General features: G+C 34.8%; 1 protein-coding gene across 1 annotated transcript in view; it reads left to right on the top strand.

The window, feature by feature from the left end:
* Positions 1-8,524: 8,524 nt before the first annotated feature.
* The window catches only part of LOC123547122 (sodium/glucose cotransporter 4-like), a 71,906-nt gene continuing 56,264 nt past the window's right edge, over positions 8,525-24,166 (top strand). The window contains exon 1 of the mRNA XM_053551410.1: positions 8,525-8,755. Coding sequence (XP_053407385.1) covers positions 8,675-8,755 — 81 coding nt within the window. The 5' untranslated portion in view covers positions 8,525-8,674. The remainder of the gene's footprint in view (positions 8,756-24,166) is intronic.

The following is a 24,166-nucleotide window of genomic DNA, read 5'->3' as shown; positions in this document are numbered from 1 at the left end:
AGTAAAAGACACATTTATCATATCTAATCATCTGTGACAATGACTTTTATGGTGCTGGGAAAACTCTTTCTCAATTACCAAGGACAGTATCCCTCTGAAGTTTGGTATTTGGTTTTATTTTATGTTTCCAAATGATCTCGTTACAGCGTTGATTACTGTAAAAGTTTAACCTGAAACAATATTACAGTATCTGATCTCAATGACCTTAATCATTGAAGTATCTGGCTCTAAACCAAAAGATCTCTCCTAGCTCTTCTCAATATATACTGCAAATTCTATTTATAGAGAAACAGTTCCTTTGATATTTAGTGCTATATGATCTATGACCGTCTACAGTATGTTTTTTTCTCATTTATAGAGAAAAGAAAAATAAATTTTGTAAAACTTTAAACGAAACTACGAATATATGAAAAGGACAGATTACTACTGATAGTGACACCACTATTGACCAAGCGTTAAAGTTTTGTAGATTGCAGACTATACATGCGATGGCTGACTTGAAAATGGAATAAAATTGTTAAAGGAAACATCCTATTTAACCTATGACCTATTGCTCAAACATTGTTTTGAAATAATATTGACACCAACTGAAATCTATAATTCCCATTAGTTTTCATTCGTCTCAGTTGCAAATAAAAAACGAAATTTATACTTACTAACGTTCAGCTCGTCTGGACACGAACTACAGGTTTTTGTGTAAACTGGCAATGGGCTAAGCAGATGTAGCTGGCATTGTTCATATTAATAATTTTCTTTTATTTTGAACGTTTTTACATCTGCAAAATAGTAAAAGGATCAAAAGATAAAAGCAACATTTATTGGTCCACATCATAAACAATTTTTGAACGGAAATGAAGAATATGTCTGTCATTTCTTTTCTACATAGAACATAGATGACCAAGAAGATACGACTAACAACGGCAGATGGACGTCATGAACACTTTCTGTATGTCATGATCTTCAATTATAGCAATTAAGCAGAAAAGGATAAAGAAAAGTATAATATTAATATTGCTACCTTCATTGGTATCCTCAAATACCATACTAGACTCAGTATATCATATACGACACTTTCCAAATTTCTAACTCCAAGGTGTAGTAGTTTGTAGACATCTAAAAGACATCTCGTTAGAACAATCAAACAACAAAAATGTCGTGTATATAACATCAAACAACAAAATATTGCTTGCAGGAGAATCTTTTTGCAAGGGGGGGGGGGGGGGGGGGGGGGGGGGGGGGTTTAGAAGCAGCACACATATACCTTCAATAACGAAATATTGTTATGTACTCGTACAAATCTATAAACATCCTGTAAACTGTTTGTTTTATACAAAAATCGCATTTTCATCACGCTTACAATTTTTCCGTCAGTTTAAACTGACATTGTACCTTCAATAACTTTTTACAAACAAAGATAAACATGTCAGACTTAAACCCGAGTAAAAATTATTTATATGGCCACCAAATGGGCGTTATCGTTTGAAAATTCATGCATAATGGCGTCAAATACCACTGAAAATGTGTCCCCAGGTATGTCAAAAAGTAAACAAATATCGCCATTTTTTAACTGCAACTAACATTGTTCTCGCCTAAAAACAGCAAATAACAAAATACGTCCACTCCACTGAGATATGTATAAGATAGACACGGTCACGAGTTTATCTATCCGACTTAGACTCAGATGTTTGCATTTTTTAAGGATCGTGCAGATCCAGTGTTAGACCAACAAAATGCTACGACAAACATTGTGTTATCCCAAAATGAACATTTCCATAGACAAGTATATTTTTTTTTTAGAAATGAGCCAGAAACAAGTGAAAATGTTGTCATAATCAAGTGGTGACGTGTCAGTGAATGTGTATACCTTGTTCTACACTGTTATTCAGTGGATCGGTGGATTTTTAAGTTTTCTGTTTAATTAATTACACGTGGTCATGGAAACTGTTATTTTTGTTGTTTGGTTTTCTCGTGTACAATGTATTAGTAATTCTAAGATCCGTATTTCTGTCATGCTACATCTTTTTATTGATATCCAATAATTTGAGGCGTTTTTACAATATTAGTCTTACTTTAACTACTAGATAAACCAACAACACTGTTGTGCAATCAGCGAGATGATTTTATTACGAGATCTGCATTCATTTAGCATAGATATATTCATCTCAATGAAACATGTATGAAGCATATCACGATCAAAACTGTCATATAAAATCCAATAAATGTTTTTAGAAAACAACTGTAAAAGTCTAACAAACTTTGTAACAGGTTCGATCGTATATTCGTCAAAGGAATACTGGCCGCCTGCGTAAAACCCCTTTTTATTTCTTTTTTAATTTAAGAGGAACCATAGAATCCGTGGCATGCACGGAGATCACATTTTAAGTGAATCTCCTCAGACTATTCCTCGGAATATCAAACAACGGACCGTGCTTAGACATGCTTACATACATATTTGTTATCATAAAACATATATATTTATCAAAAAATTTTCATAAAACAAATTTTCGTTCCGAACTTTTGTTAACATAATATTATCACATTATGCTATGTATATCTCATATATCTTACATTATGACATATTTCAATATGCTACTTCGTTTACCTGATACTTTAAGTATTGTCTTACATTTTAACAAAAAATGATATATTCTAATACACTCTGAATCTATTCTGTGCTTTTAAACATTGCCGACATTTTCTTAAAAAACAGATATATTTCAATACTCTCAGTGTGTATGATTATACTTTCAAAAAACATGATAAATATCATAATTTGAATTTGAATGCAGATGTTCTCGTAAGAGAAACTCGCTAGAACTGATTTCTATACAACGCCTCTCGTATAAATACCCATACATGAATGCAAATGTATGCTTGAATGCGTATCAAACCGTAAAGACCGGTTTATGTAATCCGTTACAGTTAGACAAAGGTTCTCCGCTATACGATGTAACGCGGAGAACCAGTAAGTCTTACTTTAACTACTAGATAAACCAACAACACTGTTGTGCAATCAGCGAGATGATTTTATAGACATACAAAGTTTAGAATGTATGCTGCATTCAAATTCAATTTTTATTACATTTTTAACGTTTTGGTTATAAACAATCTCTTTTCTAACGAGTCTTCAATGTAACCATCTTTTGCTTGATCTGATTTCATCGACCATGGCGTTTAAGACACCTGTCGGAAACGCCCGATGCATTTGCAGCCATGGAAGCACCACTTGCCCTTAAGGAATGAGTTCCCAACTTAAGATTAGAGCAAGTACCTTAAGCTTTTTCACAATACATTCTTTTGCTCTTGTATAACTTAATTTTTTATTTTGTTTGATGAGTGAAGATTTTCCTTTTGATCTAAAAGCAGGTTTAAAAAGATAATTATCTGAAGTTTCTGACAAGTGAGCTGCGGTCATATACCTTTGCAACATTAAATACGGACAAGCTACAGAAGAGCCTTTAGCAATTAATACTTCTTTGCCAGATCTATATATATCGGTTTTGCTTTTTTGTATTTTGACATTAAGATGATCAATCTTAAATTCTATATCTTTACACAATAAATTGCTCAGTTCATTAAACCTGAGAAATCCTGCATACCCTAGTAAAATCATTGAAAGATCTCTCAATTCTACAACGTCTACAGAATTTTCATACAAAGAACATAAAGTTTTTAACATTTCAGTATCAACCACATCTTTCTTTGAAGTTGGCGTAGAACGAATCCTCTTCGCTGTTTCTAACAAATTTTGAACAATACTACTTTCAGTAGGATCTAACAATTCATTTAGCTTGTGTACCCATTTGACTGCATAAAATGCCGAAGAAATAACGTGATACGACTTTCCTTGATCTAATAAGTTCACTATATACATAGCAACAATAATTGGTTTCGCGGGTTGTGCCGTAAGTGAATTCACTTTACAATATTCTTCAAATAAAGTAAAACAGTTTTTATATTTTGTTGTTGTACTTCTGCACGTGATTGCAATAAATAACTTGCCATATTACTAGCAATATTGTCCATTTCATTGTTGCAAACTCCCGCATCCTGCATTTTACGTTCAGCGTAGATTTTAGGCCAACACCTGAAAACATTTACGTACATATAATCATTTTGTTTCAGCTAACCAACACACATATACATATGTATATATATATTATAGTTTTAGTCAAGATATAATTTTTAATGCTATCATATCGAACTTTAGTGGTTCGTTATCAAATGTACCATTAAAACCGTTTCCGACAACAACATTTGACCTTGACAGATTAAGTGTCTGTTTTATAAAATATTTGAAATTTCCATCTTCATTTAACAGAAGTGGCCAAAAAGGGGCACTTTTCCATTTTGGTATGATCAAACTACATTCTACATGCTCGCTATTAATCTTATTTATACAATCTACTATAAGTCTTGGTGGTGGAACAAGCCAATTATTTTCATTTTTCCAGACTTCATTCAAAGAGTCAATGCCTTTAGTTCCTGGTACCCACCAACGGGAGTTGAACCTAGAACACTTATTATTCAAGTGTGACGCAAAACGATCAATCGTATGCGGTCCCCATAAACAATCAATACGTGAAAATACACTGTCATGTATTTCCCAATCATCACAATCTGTACATCTACTCAAATAATCTGCAAGCTCATTGTCTACTCTAGGAATCCATTCAGGACGAAATGAAATATTTTCGTTTTCGCAAAAGTTGGCTAAGTCTAAAGCTGTTCTTTGGATACTTGGAGTTTTACTCCCATTTAATAAGATTGATTTTACATTTTTATTATCTGTAAATATGTGCACTAGTTTATTCTTTAATACATGTGCATTGCTCTTAATTATTCTACTAACAGCTTCAGTTTCTCTCCAAGTGGAACTTTGAACCTTTTCAAAAGTGTCCCACTTACCAATTACTGAGATTCTGTTTCCGGAAATGCTATCTTAATTTTAGAAACTTTTGGTAGCGTACCCTTCCCACCTTTGCTGATAATACCATTTGTTCTAAACGAATTCTTTTCAGAATCGTTTTCACTTCTCTCCCGAGTGTTAACCCGAGATTCAAAACCCGTATCCGGGGGTTTTACTTTCAATGTCGAATTACCTTCGATCTTTTGAAATCTGTTGGCGCAGTACGCGCTTGTTTCATTGCTGGGTGCATTATGATTACTATTTTTAAAACATTTATGCACTGATTTGCTTACCGTAACAATATTTTTGTTCGCTTCCGGAGAACCTTTTAAATACTTGCTCTCTTCCGGGAGCAATTTATCAATATTTCCACCTTCTGGGCACCATTCATGTCCCTCTTCCGGGAGACATTCAGAATCAAAACTCGCTTCCGGGAGCTTGCTACTACTTTTTCTACCTACTTCTGATATACAGTCAGAATAAATAGTCACTTCCGGGACCCTACCGTGATTTCTACATACTTCCGATACACAATCGGAATTTATGCTCACTTCCGGGAGCCGAACTCTTTCCGTTATCGTTACTGGTATTAACGTTTTGTCAAAACCGTGTTCTGTTTTCTCAGTTCTCTCTGGGAACTGCTTACACATACATGTTACACTTACTTTCTTACTGTCGTATTCCTGAGAACCTAAGCAATCATCTTTTTTCTGATAAAACCGCCATAGCCTTCCGCACTGGCATCAGCATAGATACTTACTGCGCAAACTGACATGTTTTTGAAATATTTCCCTTTGTGGTTAATTTTTCTCACGTTTTCTCGCCAGAATTTTAATTCTGCGATTGCCTGTTCACTTACAGTACTGGAGCGTTCCAACTTGCTCTAGATAGTATGCATCTATACATTTCTCTTGTTCTCATTCTAACTTTATTGCCTATTACATTTTGAAGAGATATAATTTTTCCCACAACAGATGCCAAAGCTTTTACGTTTATAATATTACATTTGTCCATTCTTATCTGATACAAAACAGAATCTATCGATACTTCAAGATTATCGATTCTTGAATCTGTTATGAACAATAGGTTTTTTGACATGTCAATCACGTGTCCTAACCAAACGACTCTAGAAGTCGGCTGCCAATTACATTTTTCGTCTGCTAATAGAAAACCGAATTCGCAGAGCGTTTTTCTTACGTAAACACTCGATCTTTCTGCTAGAAACATATTCAACATGTCCCCCTATCCCGTCATCTAAGAACATGATTATTCGATGACTTTTACTTCTCAAGAATGACACTACAACCCTTAACATTTTGGTAAAAATATGTCCTGCGGTATTTATTCCAAAAGGCAAAGAATTAAAAACATAAAAATGTGTATCACCTTCACTTAACCATGAAAAGCCTAAGTAAGTGCGGTGTTCTGGAAAGATATCAATGTGATGATATGCTCCTTTCAAATCAAATGTAAACAGAAATGAATTTTCATCAAACATTTTTTCTGCGACCTTGATATCTTCAAATTTTACTCTAAATTTATGTAAATACCTGTTTATGTGTCTACAGTCAAGTACTAGTCTAGGTTTTCCCGTTTTACTATATGCAACTGTTAAAGGGTTCACTACGTGTGGTACAACGCTAGATTTAGAAACAACTTTCTTATCTAAAAGACAACTTAATTCTTCTTCTACAAAACGCGTATTGTCACGTGCTGATTTGTTGTTTTTTAGCACTACACTAGGTGGTGTTTCTTTCAAGGGTAATTTGTAACCTTTTTCAACTACATCCATAATGTAGGCACTATCCGATGCCTCTCTCCATTTACTCGAACAATGTCGTAACCTACCTACTGGTGACACAACTATTTGTTGTGCTTCTTCGGTTTCTGACTGCTTAATTTCGGTGTGCTCATCAGCATTTTCTGCATTTTCTGGTAAATGTAATACATTACCTTCACTTTTTGAGAAGATTTTTCTACAGAACAATTACAACTTTTTTCTTTCTTTATACATGTACATAAAACATTACTTATCTTATTATTTGTATTTCTTTCCGGGCATTCAGGTGCCCTCTCCAATGCCCCTGGTTTGCCACATGCAAAACACAACCCTTGTCTACGCCCCTGTCGTGCTGACTGTTGTGTATTTACCGGACACGCCTCTGTCATAACCCGCTGCTGTCTACGGTATGGCCAGTTTCGCCCAGATTTCGCTTTCTTCGATTTTTCCGCTTTATACTTCTTGGAAGCCCTTGCTTCCGCTTTAAAGATTCGTTTCTCATCGTCCGAGTCGCTCGCCAATGGATTTGCCTCATACTCTTGAACTACTCTCCATCCCAACTCGGCTGAGTCCGCCAGTTTAATCAGTTTTTGTCTGTGAGTCATTAACTCTTTAGCTGAAAAACAGCGTAATTTTCTAATGTATATGTATGCTCCGCATAATAAACTAGTCTATTCTACAATATAATCAATAATCATGGTACTTTATATTTGAAATTATTCTACTTTTTGCTCTTTAACAGATTTATTATATTTAAAAATTTTCAACCACAACTGTCGGAGTCATAGATTACACGTACTTCTTTATTTTACATTTGCTTTTCTATTCTTTAAATTATTCTTTCGTTTCAATAATAAATTTATTTAATAATTCATTTTTCGTTCAGTTTATTCGTTACAATTAATATCTAATATATACCTCGAGTTATACAGACAATACTTGGCAACTTTATCGATAAAATTTTTCATTTTTCTCTAAAGCGCACTCGTGCGTGCGAAATACTAAATTTTACATACCTGCCTTCCAGGGGCGGATATCGATGTAACGTGTACTAATCATTTCTATAAAAATTTCACAATTTTGCTAAATTTAACGGATAATTATAAATTACCTTCTGCTATATTCGCTCTACATTCCTCCAATTTCTTCTCTTGTAAATCATGATTAGCCTCGTCTAATTTCAGTATGACCTTAGAATTGTGCTTATATTGCTCCTCATTGCTTTTGCGTTTAAATTTTTCACTGTTTATCATCATATTTGAAATTTTATTTGTAGAATGACCACTTATCTTTTCAAATAGGCTTCCAATTTCCTTCAGCATCACCTCTTTGTGGCCTTCCAGTGACGTCCTGACTTTATCTTCTACTATTCTATCCCACTCTAAATTTTCCTCTCTATCTCTCGGTGGGTTTCCCTCCATATTTTCTTCCATGTGTAAACGTAGAACAGTTGAATGCAGATGTTCTCGTAAGAGAAACTCGCTAGAACTGATTTCTATACAACGCCTCTCGTATAAATACCCATACATGAATGCACATGTATGCTTGAATGCGTATCAAACCGTAAAGACCAGTTTATGTAATCCGTTACAGTTAGACAAAGGTTCTCCGCTATACGATGTAACGCGGAGAACCAGTAATTATAGACGCCCGGTCATTATAACGTTTGTACTAATCTTATTTTTAAACCCATAAATAACTGGTGAGAATATTGCGAGTTCATTTTTATTTTATTGTTAAATAGTAAATTGACACAAACTCACGCGTTTTTTTTTTTGCTCCAGTTTCTCCCGTTATATATACAACGTTACTGTTGCATATGCTATATAGACGGGTGCGGATTATATTGGTCTAATTCATTATCTACCAAGAAAAAAACACTATTAAAAAGAGCGAGGTTAGCGAACACTTAGCACACATCAGGCGTATCAAATAACTTGTATCCACGAGCGCTTCATTTACGAGTACGCTCGCAGTTGTTGAAAATGGCTACGGGACTTACACACTGGGTGGATATACTTACAACTGTGCTTTATTTTGTCTTTGTTTTAGCTGTTGGGCTTTGGGTAAGTGACTCATTATCATTGCTCTAGTTGATTATTACATTTTAAATACTTCAATTTATGTTTTGCTTGTTAATATAATCAAAATGTTAATATAATTAACTTCCACAATTCTGATTTAAATAGCATCGATGTTTCTATGAGTGATACTAGTTATAAAAAAATAAATCGATAATTTGATTATGCTGACAAGCAAAAGCCTATATTATTATTGTCAATGTCATAGAGTGTGTTGTATTTAACACCTTTGTTTGTACTTAGTCGAAAACACCTTATACAGTTCCGTTAGTTAATATAGTAGTTGTAGTCAGTAGTCCGAAATAGTTGTATTACGTAGAATTTACTACCTTTAGACCTTTAATCTCATATTTATGTTCGATTAATCTTCTACTTAACATTCATTTGCATGAATCGATAACCAATCACAACCACACCGCCATATTCAAAAGTGTAAACAAAAGTCATAGCCATTTTATGCTAAAATATTTTCCCATCTATTGTCTATATACATTTATATATATACAGGTAATTGTGTGTTTCAATTTATAAACATGTATTTATTGTAATTATCGATTTTGTGCATTCATCAATTGTTCCAATACTCGTAATTATTGTTTTCCATTGGTACGATCGAATGTTTATGTTATAGTTGCAGGATTGCAGTATTTGTCGTCAAATACATGTCATAAGAACCCCAGACTTGAGTTGTCATTACTCAATCTACCGGCTGGCGAGGTCGGCGACATCAACAAAATCCAATTATCGATTTTTTGTCTGTACAGAACTTGCATCTAAATATAACTAATATCGATTTTCAGTGTAAAAAATCGTGCCGAATATGTTTTGAAATGATTTTACATTAGAGAGTTTGATATTTCATACGTGCACGGGTAACTGTTCGAACTTAAAATGCGGTCAATCACACGTGAGCAATATTTAATGACATTTCTCACTTTTAATATAAATTGTTTTGTTAGAGATTCAATTATTGAACAAAAAGACCCATTTAAAATAATTTCCTGCAAGTACGCAAGTCAGGTCAAGTCAATATTTATTTATTGTCGGTAAATACAAATAACATTATAAACATAAGCTATGTATAGCTTTTGACCGACATTACGCGTGCACGTACTGTAATTTCAAAGCCCTCCCTACACGCCTACTGAGTTGCGTTGGGCTGTGACTCTTGCTTGAAATAATTGGTCCATTATATAGTTATGTAAGTTACGGTAGTAACGTTGCTAGTTTTATCACATACACCTATAAATGGTTTAAATACTACAGTGTAGCCGAAAGAAGTTCAAAATAAATAGATCCTATCTTTTCAGTTTCTTGCACGTTTTCGTGTAGAACGGATGCTTTATTTATAGGAAATAAGTCGGTTTTCTTGTTTATGTTCCAACCATGGAACGTTTCATAGACACGGTACTAAAAGTAAGGGTTAAATTTACTTGCATTTTACTGACCTATTTTCTTTCTATTTTTTCGTCACTTTGTGTAAAAATTTGTACGAAAATTTAGGCACTCTACCGATTCGTAAATCAGATCTGAAGGGGCCGTATGTGACATGAAACAAAGAAGAATTTGATTCAGTAACCATTGACCTAAAGCCCTGACTTGCGGTGTAACGGAAGCGCAGACCTACATTGATTTTGAATACAAACAGTTACATTTGAGTGTCCCTACACAGCTGAGTGTTCTCACACCCGCACAGCTGTGTTCCCACACAGTTAAATGTTCCCAGACAGACGAGTGTTCCCACACAGCCGAGTGTTCTCACACAGCTGAATGTTTCCAGATAGTCGAGTGTTCCCACACAGTTGAGTGTTGAATGTTCCCACATGATTGAGGTTTGAGTGATTCCACACATTTGAGAATTTCCACACAGTTTAGTTTTAAATATTTCCACACAGCTGAGTGAGTGTTGAGTGTTCCCGAAAAGCTAAGTGAGTGTTGAGTATTCATGCACAGTTGAGTGTTCCCACAAAACTGAGTGTGAGAACACTTGCAGTTAACAGATTAACGATGCATTTAAGTAAATAGTAGTTCTTGTTTTCTAAGGGAGACATATCTTTAAAGTTGTGAATATAGCTAGTCTATACCTTAGGTCCAATATCACAATATGATATAACACTCAGTTCTCTGAGAAAATCTCTACAATAATCTGGCATTTGTCACTATTATATGAAATAAAAGAAGTATCATAAAAATCTGAAATTTTGTGACAAATTCCCTATTATCAGTTTAGCGACTAGTCCGGCGAACACACGAACTATTCTATGGGCAAATTTTCATGTATGTGGGTATTACCCCGTTGTTTCAATGCACTTTATTTGTCATGTCTTTATCCCGACATGCGAAGACACTCAAATAAACACCGTCCCAAATAACTGTCAACAAATGGATGTAGAACACAATGATAACTGCAGTCGTTATCAAAGGAAAGATTGGCACGCGCTCAGATTCTTGAAGAAATAAATCTTCCTGCATTCTTATGCAACTGCGTTTCAAAATATGCCATTCTCAGACGGAAAGAACTTTTTTTCCGACCAGTGGTTGTTATAGAAATCGGCTGCTATAACAATACAACTACCATTATTTAATTTCATTATTTATGCCACGTCAGCATGTTGTTGCTTTACAGTGTCAAATATCATGCTGTTTTACTGGCCTTAACGCTAATACTTCTCACTTGTTGCAGAAAAAAAGTTTCTTATTCTTGTCAATCAAATAAATATGTAAATGTAGGACACTGATTCATATTTTAGCCTTGACCCCAATTGCATGGAATTCACGCGCTGTAGTTCATCTAAAAAACCCACCAGAACCTAGTGACCTACTTTTTCCTCCCACGTGAACTTCGTGCAAATCATTCTGATAATACTGGTATAATACAGCTATTCTACAAGATGACAGGTGGACAAATTAGGTCCTCCCAGAATTAATGTGTTTTCACAATTTTATCTGCAAACTTAATCAGTCATTCTCTTTTGGGTATAGTTTTTATATATGTCAAAGTAAACCTATATACCGTTCAACTTGGGAATATGTTCTATACCTTCACCGGTTTTTGTTGTTGTCCTTTCTATCCCATAATTCCTGGAACTGCTGCGCCGTGGTGAATCATTTTCAGGACGACATTCGACAAAATAAAGTTTCTTATGAACAATCATCAGCAGACTTAGCGGCGCCGAAAGAAAACAAATTATTCTTATTCTGTCGTATTCTAACGAGTTTAAAATTCGCGGTATTAGATGGAATCGGTCTTATTCGGGTCTCTTTGTGGAAAGATTTTTTTTTTGTTTTTTTTTTTTTGATGATTCAAGCGTCCCGCTTTCTGTATAGTTTCCAATATTGAATAATAATGTACATTATAGTAGTGTTTGAAGAACAAAATCATCGCCAGTTTAATTTTTAATGTAGAAAAGCCAGTAATTACAAAAAAAATGCTAATGTAAAACGAATCCAGACACACTGGCGTAACAAAAATTATTTATATACACAATTTTATAATGAAATGTATCATAGTCCCCCGTGGTCCAGTGGTTACCATTCATGCTTTGCATGCGCGAGGTCCGGAGTTCGAATCCCGTCTTACGCATTTTTAGCTCATCTGATTTTTTGAAAAAAAAAAGATGAGTTATTGTCATCACTTGAGCGGTTGTCGGCGTCGGCGTCGGCGTCTGCTTCGGCGTTGCCTTGTTAAGTTTTATGTTTAGGTCAACTTTTCTCCTAAACTATCAAAGCTATTGCTTTGAAACTTGGAATACTTGTTCACCATCATAAGCTGATCCTGTATAGCAAGAAACATAACTCCATCTTGCTTTTTGCAAGATTTATGGCCCATTTTGTACTTAGAAAATATCAGATTTCTTGGTTAAGTTTTATGTTTAGGTCAACTTTTCTCCTAAGCTATCAAAGCTATTGCTTTGAAACTTGGAATACTTGTTCACCATCATAAGCAGACCCTGTACATTAAGAAATATAACTCCATCTTGCTTTTTGCAAGATTTATTGCCCCTTTTGGACTTAGAAAATCAGTTTTCTTGGTTAAGTTTTATGTTTAGATCAGCTTTTATCCTAAACTATCAAAGCTATTGCTTTAAAACTTGCAACACTTGTTCACCATCATAAGTTGACCCTGTACAGCAAGAAACATAACTCCATCCTGCTTTTTGCAAGAATGATGGCCCCTTTTGGACTTAGAAAATATCAGATTTCTTGGTTAAGTTTTATGTTTAGGTCAATTTTTTCTCTTAAACTATCAAAGCTATTGCTTTGAAACTTGCAACACTTGTTGACCATCATAAGCTGACCCTGTACAGCAAGCAACATAACTCCATCCTGCTTTTTGCAATAATTATTGCCCCTTTTGGACTTAGAAAATCATTTTCTTGGTTGAGTATTATGTTTAAGTCAACTTTTCTCATAAACTATCAAAGCTATTGCTTTAAAACTTGCAACAGTTTTTCACCATCATAAGTGGACACTGAACATCAATAAACATAACTTTATCCTGCTTTTTGCAAGAATGATGGCCCTTTTTAGACTTAGAAAATCATGGGTAGGACAATATTTCTATTACACAAAAAAAAAAATCAGATGAGCGTCAGCATCCGCAAGGCGGTGCTCTTGTTTTATTTTGCTTTAAGCCCAGTATATTTGTCACAAATTTTGGAGCAGAACTCATCAATGTGTATAGTTTACCAATGTTCTGTCTGTAAATTTTGAACAAAACTTTTGAGATTCAAATTCAAAAGCATGGAAAGGCATGTGTTGCTTATCTCCCTTTCACAGCCCTAGACTGTTAGGAGTCTGGTAAACAAAATTGAATTTCGACCAACATAGTTTATGTTCTTGATAAAATTCTGGTCAAGAACTTTTTAGAATGAATTTGAAATAAGAATTTATCATGTGAATGGTTGTTTGTCATTCTCCCACACAAGAGGTTTACCATAGCTAATTAGTGGGACAAAATTTGTCCTAAAAGATGTCATTTGACAATATAAATGACATTTAAAAGAATTGCAATAGTCAGTGTTTAGGATAACAGGTTTATGTAAGTTCAAAAGTTTATTTGTTGGAAGAACATTAGGTATCTACATTAAAAAAGTAAATCACTATTTTCTAATATCCAGCCGAAAAGAGACAAATTTCTATTTAACTGGTTTCTATGATCATAACTAATATGATTAACCCTGGAACAACTGATAAGTTGTATTAGACCTTCCTGGATTAACCGTATAACAAATATTTTAGTTATAATTAATTCTTTTCATCTTGTGCTGCTGAAATCAATTCCCGTTTTACAGATAAGATATAGTCTCCTAGCTCTTTGTTAATAGGCTACTGTTCTCAGTATTCATTTTGATTACCGGACCTCTAGCCTGCCCTGCACGAATTGTCTAGAGGTCTGGTAGACTCCGGGTCTAGAGATACGGTTACCGGACCCCTAGCCACTTCCTAGATTCTGTATGACTAGGTTTTCCCATCAGATAGGCAGCGCCTAATTTCATATTACATCAAGTACTATGCATACTACTACATTATTTTAAGCATTTCTCTATATATCATATAGAGTGCCAGCTTTATATTGCAATAACGGCGTTCCATAAATGCGGTAAGCCAATCGCATATCGGTTAAAAATCACGTGAAATCACCCGGTCTTCATGTGCTACATTACTTGTTGCATTCCAATATACCTGCGGCCCCCAGGCCAGGCCGCAGGTAAATAGAAGTGACCACATGTAATAAATATTTGCGAAAACCCAGGTAGCATGTTCATTTATCAAGTTTATTATTTCAAAAAAATAAAGCTATTTTTCAATTGGTTCTCAGACAGGTGTCATGGGATTTTCATTCGATGTTGCACACGATAAAAGGAAATTCATTTAAGGCACATGTGAACGGCGATCTTCAAATTTCGGCCACACACTACATATTTTGTATAAGAATTTTAATGGTAAAATTAATATTCGTGTTTTTCTCCTAAGAATATCAGAATTAATGTCGAATGCATTATTTTTATTAGTTTCAGCCACACTCAAAAGATTTTTTTATAAGAATTTTAAAGCTGAAAAAATTCCTTACTAACATAAGTTGAATTTCTGGTTCTGATACCTGAATTACCTATTTTTAACACATAAATATTTATTTTTCATGGAATCAGCATTCGGAAGAAGGTGTTTCTGTATATTTCCCCCAACATGTTATATACTTCGGAATTGTGTGTGTGTGGGGGGGGGGGGGGGGGGGGGGGGGGGGGGGGGGGGGCGTCTGTTTATAGAATTAACATGCGTTAAATTATCGTATGGTTTCTGCATTTAATAACCACTTAGATGTCCATAAATATCATTGTGTACAGCTTGTAAGAATTACGTCGATTTGTAGCATTGACTGATCAAATGATAAGATGATATAATCAAAGAAGTATAAAATACAAAATTAATAAATTATAAATTCTTTTCATTAAAAACATGTATTATCAATTACAGCTTAACACACACCCTCTACTTGTGATTAACACCGATGTGACATTTTGTCGTTCGCAGCGGGCGATAACCGTGATACCTACTGACATAAGTTTAACTTTTTCAAACCGCGGGACATTCCTTCAGTAGGTACACACAAATATTGCGGAATTTCCACACAATCTTAACAATGTTGTAGCTAACAGAACAGTCGAGTCTCCAGAAGCATATAAAATAAATGCAATGTTAATGATTCTCATCTAAATAATATACTGGTACTTATTCGCAAATAAAGAAATGAATGAACTTTTGATTCATGATCGGTTGCGTAAAAGCAAACATATCATGCACGAACATAAAAAATTAAGAACGCGCAGGTGTTATTCAGTAGAAAATGTATTTTAACTTTAATTTATGTATTGACATATCCCTCTTTGCAAGGATACAACTATACCGTGATTGTTTATCAAATGCACTTTGTGCGGTCCGAAAATAAACATATTTTTCAAATCGTACGACTTTCGTTTTTATGAAGACCTCCTTAGCACCGACCGTCTCACTTTTCTTCATAGAATTAATGTAACCTTAAAGGCAAAGAAAATCTCCTATATAAGTGACCTCCCCACCCCCAAATACCAGACTTTTTAATCCCCAATATACAAGATCCTGTCTGGTCCAGTCTGATAAGGGTCCATAAACCCCCTGTAGACTTGACATGTAGACTAATTATTGTCAAAGAATCATAAATTTTATTGCCTGCAGATAAATTGGTTATTTCCCGTGTTTTGCATTTTATTGATTGAAATGCTGTTTTTATTTATTTATTTTTTTTTTTCAGAATATACACAAAATTATTTTAATTGATAATATACTAACTTTGATTGCTCAGTCATGTTGAGTAATGTCCTGGACAATTAAATTATAACTCTTATAGCAAAGCAATTCTCACTCCTTTTAGGAAACTCTCACCTTTTTTTTTCATAAACAATAAAATAATTATTTCAAACTTAATAAGAGAAATTACAAGTTTGTTTATTCAATGATTATGATCTTTTTATCAAAAGTAACAAAATAAAATCAGAAAAAAATGATAATTGCTGGATTTTATTAGAAATAAAGAAGCGTTCAGTTGCATTTTTAATAGATAAAAATGGAATATGGACAGAAGGATTTTATATATTAACAAGAGCTGTCGGAGAACAGCAACGCCCGACAATTCAACAGCCTTGTAGATTGAATGAATACGAAAGTCGAAAAAAGGGCATAATTTAGTAAAAAAGCAAAATAGGGTTGTGGAACCTGCATATTGCTTATCAGCTCATGACAGTGGACAAGTGTGTGAAGTTTCAATCCATTCCCATTAGTGGGTACTGAGATACCAGCTTACATATAAGAAATCAACCCAAAACTCCTAAGTTGAAAAAGGGGCATAATTTTGTAAAATGTGAAGTTGAGTTATTGAGCCTTTGCACTGCATGTCATATCATGACAGTGAACAAGTGTGTGAAGTTTCAATCCTTTCTCATTAGTGGACACTGAGATACCAGCTTACATACAAAAACTTAGCCAAAAATTTCTGTGTTGAAAAAGGGGCATAATTTTGTAAAAAAGCAAAATAAAATTATGGGACCTGCTTTGTGCATGTCAGATTATGACAGTGAACAAGTGTGTGAAGTTTCAGTCCATTCCAATTAGTGAGTACTGAGATACCAGCTTACATACAAAACTTTAACCAAAAGATTCTAAGTCGAAAAAGGGGCATAATTTTGTAAAAAAGCAAAATAGAGTTTTTGAACCTGTGCAATGTAATTCAGTTTATCACAGTAAATAAGTGTGTGAAGTTTCAATCCATTCCCATAAATGGTTACTGAGATACCAGCTTACATACAAAACCTAAACCAAAAATTTCTAAGTCAAAAAAGAAGCATAATTTTGTAAAAAAACAAAATAAAGTTATGAAACCTGTGCAGTGTAAGTCAGTTTATCACAGTGAATAAGTGTGTGAAGTTTCAATCCATTCTCACAAGTGGTTGCTGAGATACCAGCTTACATACAAAAACATAACCAAAACGGGACGCGGACACCGGCGCGGAGCTAAAAATGCATAATTCCCCTTGTGTTGTCTAAATAACGTTTCTTTTATGTATAATAAAATCCAGCAATAAAGAGATTTCATTGTTCAAAATACACTTAATTTATTATTTATAAAAGCTATGTGCCTGAAAGCATTTTTTACATTTTTGATAAAAAAAAAGCCAGCAATGATGAGATGTAATTGTTAAAAAACTTGATTTATTAAAAATATGATAAAAACACTGTTGTATCTTATCACTTTGTTTATTGAGCCCTATTTCAATCAAGCTTTCTAAACTCGTTATAAAGGTGAGAAATATCACTTGTAATTTATTTACTGCACAGTAGCTATACAGTAGCTTATTATGATAAACAGAGGCAAGTCTATCAATGGTCCAGACTTGTGTATTGGCCCTTACCGCCAATACGCAGACCTTATCATCCCCATAGGCCACATACCTGGCATACCAGAATCAGTGCCTTTAAGTAGGCCTATAATTATTGTACCCCTGACAACAAAGTTGTAAGCGGGGTATACTGGTTTCAGGTTGTCTGTCTGTCTGTCTGTCCGTAGACGTAATCTTGTGCGCAACATCTCTCCTTATCTCCTTGGCAGAATTTAATGAAACTTCACACAAGTGATCAGTACCAACAGTAGTTGTTCATGGGGCATGTTAGGTTCTTTTAGAAAAAAAAATTTGCAGAGTTATGTGACTTTGTTTTTTTTTTTGTTTTTGTTACTATACTATATACATAGACACAATCTTGTGCGCACCATCTCTCCTCATCCCCTTGACACAATATAATGAAACTTCACACAAGTGATCAGTAACAACAGTAGTTGTGCATGGGGCATGTTAGGTTCTTTTAGAACAAAAATTTGCAGAGTTATGGGACTTTGTTTTTTTGTTACTATACTATATACATAGACACAGTCTTGTGCGCACCATCTCTCCTCATCCCCTTGACACAATTTAATGAAACTTCACACAAGTGATCAGTAACAACAGTAGTTGTGCATGGGGCATGTTAGGTTCTTTCAGAAAAAAAAATTGCAGGGTTATGAGACTTTGTTTTTTTGTTACTGTACTATATACATAGACACAATCTTGTGCGCACCATCTCTCCTCATCCCCTTGGCACAATTTAATGAAACTTCACACAAGTGATCAGTAACAACAGTATTTGTGCATGGGGCATGTAAGGTTCTTTCAGCGACAAAAATTACAGAGTTATGGGACTTTGTTTCTTGTTAACATACTATGTACATACAGTCTGCATATGCAATCTTGTGCGTGCCTAATCTACCAAACCCTTGCACACAGTTTAATGAAACTTCACACAAGTGATCAGTACCAACCCTAGTTGTGCATGGTGCATGTTACATTCTTTTAGATAAATATTCTGCATAGTTATGGGACTTTGTTTTTTGTTACTATACTGTATACATACAGTCCACATAATTATGCAATCTTGTGTGCGTCAAATTGCAATGTACTGTGTCAGTTCATGCGAGGGTTACATTCATCACCTTTAGTGATAGCTCTAGTTTAATGATTCATTTAGCGCGTGATCCGACAGGTTTTTGATTTTTTCACAATAATGTGTAGGAAATTTAGATACTTAATAAAAGAGAATCCGTCATAGCGGTATCATGTGTATCCGCTATTTTGGAGAAAGCTTGTGAGACAAAGCAACAATATCCAAGGAGGGGGATGGGGGGGGGGGGGGGGGGGGGGGGGCATTCCTTATCAGAAAAATCGGATCTATGCATTGTTTATGATAAGGACCAATAAATGCTTTTTAATGTTATGATCTTTATACTATTTTGTAGATGTAACTACGTCATGCAGTTCCAGTGCGATCTGGCAATCATAAAAGCCTGACCCCAGTTTGTATTAATAAAAACTAGGGATGGGAACGAATATTCGAATATTCGAAAATCGGTCGAATATTCGAATATGAAAATCAAATTCGAATATTCGTAAATTATTGTATTTTGTTTTCAAAATAAGTATGATTTTGGGCAATATGAGCATGCTAATTCTACAGAATAAAACCATGTCATGTTTGTTTATCGAGTATCAAAGATGTCCAATTAACAAGAAAATAGCAATGCATAATTGGCAGGGGCCATCGTTACGGATTAACAGTTTGCAACAGGCGTCAATGTGTCGATGCATGTCAAAAGATGTCCAATTAACAAGAAAATTGCAATGCATAATTATCTGGGTCATCGCTACGGATTAACAGTTTGTATTAGGCGTAAATGTGATATCTTTTTATCTTTTGTTCATTTTTATTGGCGCTGTTTTATGTAACAAGTAAATTGTAGATTTATTTTCGAAAACAATACCAAACTTGTAGATATTGCCGATCTTTTCACAATATTTTGTACGACGTTTCAGACCATCCGCAGATCGGTTTTCATCCGCAATCGGCCGTATTCACATTAAATTTTGAAGTACTTTATAAGAAAATCAAGAATAATATATGATTGATGCATAGTTCGTGTTGAGGAGGTTTTAAGTTGCCTTACTTGCTTTTACACGACGATTTTTACACGCGATTGAAAATTTCAAATGGCGGCGGTAATACAACAGTGCGTCACGTGTTAAATGGGACGACCTGCTATTTTTAGATAAAATTGCGACGGTCTAAATTATAATCGTCTTGATTTTTTGTATCATTTGAAGCTAAAACATGAATTAGTTAAATATGTTCATGATTATACTGACAGAATAGTGAAATAAACGCTAGGATCGGGGTTTTGCTTGGTAGGATCGGTTACCGAAAAACACATTTTTTGGCCTTATTACGTACGATGATCCACGCTTTAAACAAATGATACGTTGTGTATGCAATACTTAATAAGAATTTAAAGCTTCCATTAAAACAAACTGAATATTCGAATATATTCGAATATGGCAAACCGAATATTCGAATATTGATTTCAGTATTCGTTCCCATCCCTAATAAAAACTATAACGATCCCTTGAAAGCATAAAATGCAACCAAGCAAAAGGATAGCAGACTCAGTTTGACTGAGCTTGTTCATGAGAGGTAATGAAATGTGCAGTTAAGCCATCTTCTAGTTCAACGTCACTTGGGTATTAACTGTTCATCCCCAATATTTTGTTGAGACCGCTCGCGGTGAGTTCTACCTATAGTCGTGGAAATTGACGTTTGTTGTATATGTGCTTTCGTATGTGCGTTACTGTTTACGTCCATCCGATTTTGACGTACAATAATTTTGACCATCAATGAGCAATGTATTTAATATTCATCCGAAATGGTTTTCTTTATGTATGAGTGTCACGAGCAAAATCAAGGGTCGCTATCTTAATGGTTAAGGTCACACTTGTGAGTCAAATGTCATGTCATTTTTTGTGCTGTCGTAACTGCATGGCGCAATTTATTATTTAGCAGAAATGATTGCCTCAGTGTGATTAACTGTCGCGCACAAACCACATACTCCTCTCTTTAAGGTCAACGTCAGTGTTATGGGTCATATGTCATTCTTAAGCTTGTTCGGGCCGTAATTTTGACATGAATGGAGCAATTACTTTTGTTTGGCAGAAATGTCTCCCTAAAAGACAAGAAGAGTCGCTTTCAACACCAGAAACTTGTCCCAAAGGTCAGACTCACACTTAGGGATGGAAATGTCATAATTAAAAGGTAAAGGTAGAGTTCCGAAAACACAGCAAAACAGCCAGATCCTCTAAGATTAGGGACAAAATACCAGATTGTATCAAGTAAAACAGATAAATAGGGTCAATCTGAAGTATCAGTACACCAGTTTACTCAGTAACTTGTCTGAAGTCTAAAAACCAAGAGCCTAACCTTTTAGGATACGGCTAAGTAAGTAAAAAGCATAATTCCACTCCCTCTGTCCATCATATTGTTTCGATGTCATATTTTAATTTTTTGTAATAGGCTGAGTCCAAGGTCGCATTAAAATTGCATGACGATAGTTTCATTCATCTAATATTTACCTTTAAACAAACCCAGCTCAATTCCATTTATGTATCTCCCCAATAACTTTGCCATTTATGTATTGTTGCCTTATAGAAAATGTATTTCCTTCAAGGGGGTAAGTTCCTGTGTAAAGTCTGAAGATAGCAGAAGGCAACAATCAAGAAAATACAACCAAATAAATGGGTTTGCTTGCACTGAAACAGTAAACGACACATTTATCGTATCTAACCACCTGTGACAATGACTTTTATGGTGCTGGGAAAACTATTTCTCAGTTACCAAGGACAGTATCCCTCTGAAGTTTGGTATTTCTATATTTTGCTTGGTTTTATTTTAAGTTTTCAAATGATCTCGTTACAGCGTTGATTACTATTTACACTTTTCTTTTATTTTGAACGTTTTTACATCTGCAAAATAGTATAAGGATCAAAAGATAAAAACAACATTTATTGGTCCTTTTCCGTCAGTTTGAATCAATAACTTTTTACAAACAAAGAAAAAAATGTCAGACTAAAAATCGAGTAAAGATTATTTATATGGCCACCAACTGGGCGTTATCGTTTGAAAATTCATGCATAATGGCGTCACATACCACAAATAACAAAATACGCAGCCCCCCCCCACTCCCCCGAGATATGTATTAGATAGACACCATCGCGAGCTTGTCCGTATGACTTAAACTCAGATGTTTGTATTTGTAAGGATCGTGCAGATCCAGTGTTAAACCAACAAGAAACAGGGGGGTGGACGTATTTTGCATTTTGCCTTGCAGTTCAAAATGTCGTCATTTGTTTACTTTTTGACCTAACAGAGGACACATTTTGCAGTGGTAAGTGTGTTTATTATATACGAATTTTCAAACGATAGCACCCTGTTGGTGGCCATATAATTTACCTTCAATCGGCTTTTGGTCTTACGTGTTTATCTTTGTTTGTTAAAAAGTTATGGAAGGTACAGTGCCAGTTTATAGTGACGAAAAAATCGTAGCCGTGCATGAAAATGTAATTCCTGTGGTGGTACAAAACGAACTCTTTACGGGATGTTTATTGATTTAGATATATACATAAATTTATACTGTAATTTAAGAATTTTATCTGCTACTTCTAAAACCTCCCATTGCAAAAATATTTTGGTACAAGCAACATTTTGTTGTTTGATGTTGTATACATGACACATTTGTTGTTTATTTAAAAGAGATATATATAAAAGAAATATATAATTACATTTAGCATCATAATTGAAACACAGTTTTCCTACAATATACAACATAAAAATGTCAGTTTATAAAAGTTTTCAGATGGAACGCGTGTGTGTGTGTGTGTGTGTGTGTGTGTGTGCGTGTGTGCGTGCGTGTGTGCGTGTGTTCGGGTTTAATGTCTTTTTCAATAAGTTTTCAGTCATATAAACGACGGTGTCTACTTGTAGCAGTGAGCACAATGCCCAACTTTATAGTGCTGCCTCACTGGAATATCACGCCGTAGACACGTGACATGATACCCCACCCAGTCACATTATACTGACACCGGGCTGACCAGTCCTAGCACTACCCTCTTAATGCTGAGTGCCAAGCGAGGAAGCTACTAGTACCATTTTTTACGTCTTTGGTATGACGCGGCCGGGGATCGAACCAACGACCTCCCGCAATCGAAGCGGACGCTCTACCACTAGGCTACCGATGCTGTTTAATTTCATTCTAATTATATCTCAAATATTATTAATTGTTTGTACATTAATAGCATATCTTCATACTGGTATAATCAAACATATACTTTCTTCTTGTTTAAGTCGCGCTTTTTGTGCGGTCCTACCTAGGGACAATTATTTGCCTGTTAATGACACTGATGCATTCAATCATTTTAGATCCCTGGCCCTCTGGTTTGAAAGTCAAGCGTGTCACAAATGTACCAACGTTCCAACGTTTCATTGCATTTATTTCACCAATTATATATATTACCAGTCCGGATAATAACATAGTTATTGCTGTAGATTATCAAAATGATGTAAGTTTCAATATTACAAATCATTTTCATTAAATTTCGCCTGCTGAAAAACGATTTGTCGTAACTACCACTTTCCACTTTTCGAGAAAATCAAAGTTAAAGTTTCAACTTGCCAAAACGTTTTTGTTATAAAAGCATTTTTAAAAACTCCAAAGCAGCTTTACTTTGGGTATATTATAGGCAACGTCTGCGCTTTTAAATTCTCTTCAGAGTTTGTTGTTCAAATAAAATTTTGATTTATTTGCTTGTAGGTACTTCATTTTCTCATAGAGAGTATTCAGTATGATTTGGACTTACGACATTTTATTTCTTAAAGCAGAACCGAAGTTTTGGACATACGACACTTCCGATTTAGAAATTTTTATCACGTGACAACATTCTGTTACTTGATTGGCTGATTGTGACAACATTCTGTTACTTGTTGGCTTGATAAGACATACTGTTTCGGAAAAGGTGGTTAAAATAGGGAGATACGACATTTTGAGAAAACTAGACCACCCAGGTAAGTAAGGGATGTGTCAGGACATACGGCATTTCAGATCTGATTCAACTGCACCAATATCTCAATTTTGAAAAAAAATGGAGATACGACAAATCTTTTTTCAGCAGGCGATTTTGCCTTTTTAATTCTCAATCCCATGAATGTGTTTTTATGAAATATATTTCCTTCCTTTTTTAACGTATTTGTTTGAGTAACTAAAGAAATCAAATGAGAGTTCATTGCAGGATGCACAATTTTGACATTTCAAAAGAAATGGTGCATTGTACCTTAGTCCTCAATGTAATCTGCAATTTTATTTAGGTTCTTTCTATCATTTGTACTTAACTGACGCGTGCATATCATGAATATGACCTTTGAACTTTAATTGTGAACTTGACCTTGAAACCAGCC

Source organism: Mercenaria mercenaria, chromosome 9 (assembly GCF_021730395.1).
Source record: "Mercenaria mercenaria strain notata chromosome 9, MADL_Memer_1, whole genome shotgun sequence".
NCBI lineage: Eukaryota > Metazoa > Mollusca > Bivalvia > Venerida > Veneridae > Mercenaria > Mercenaria mercenaria.
This window is presented reverse-complemented; position numbering and strand designations above follow the sequence as displayed.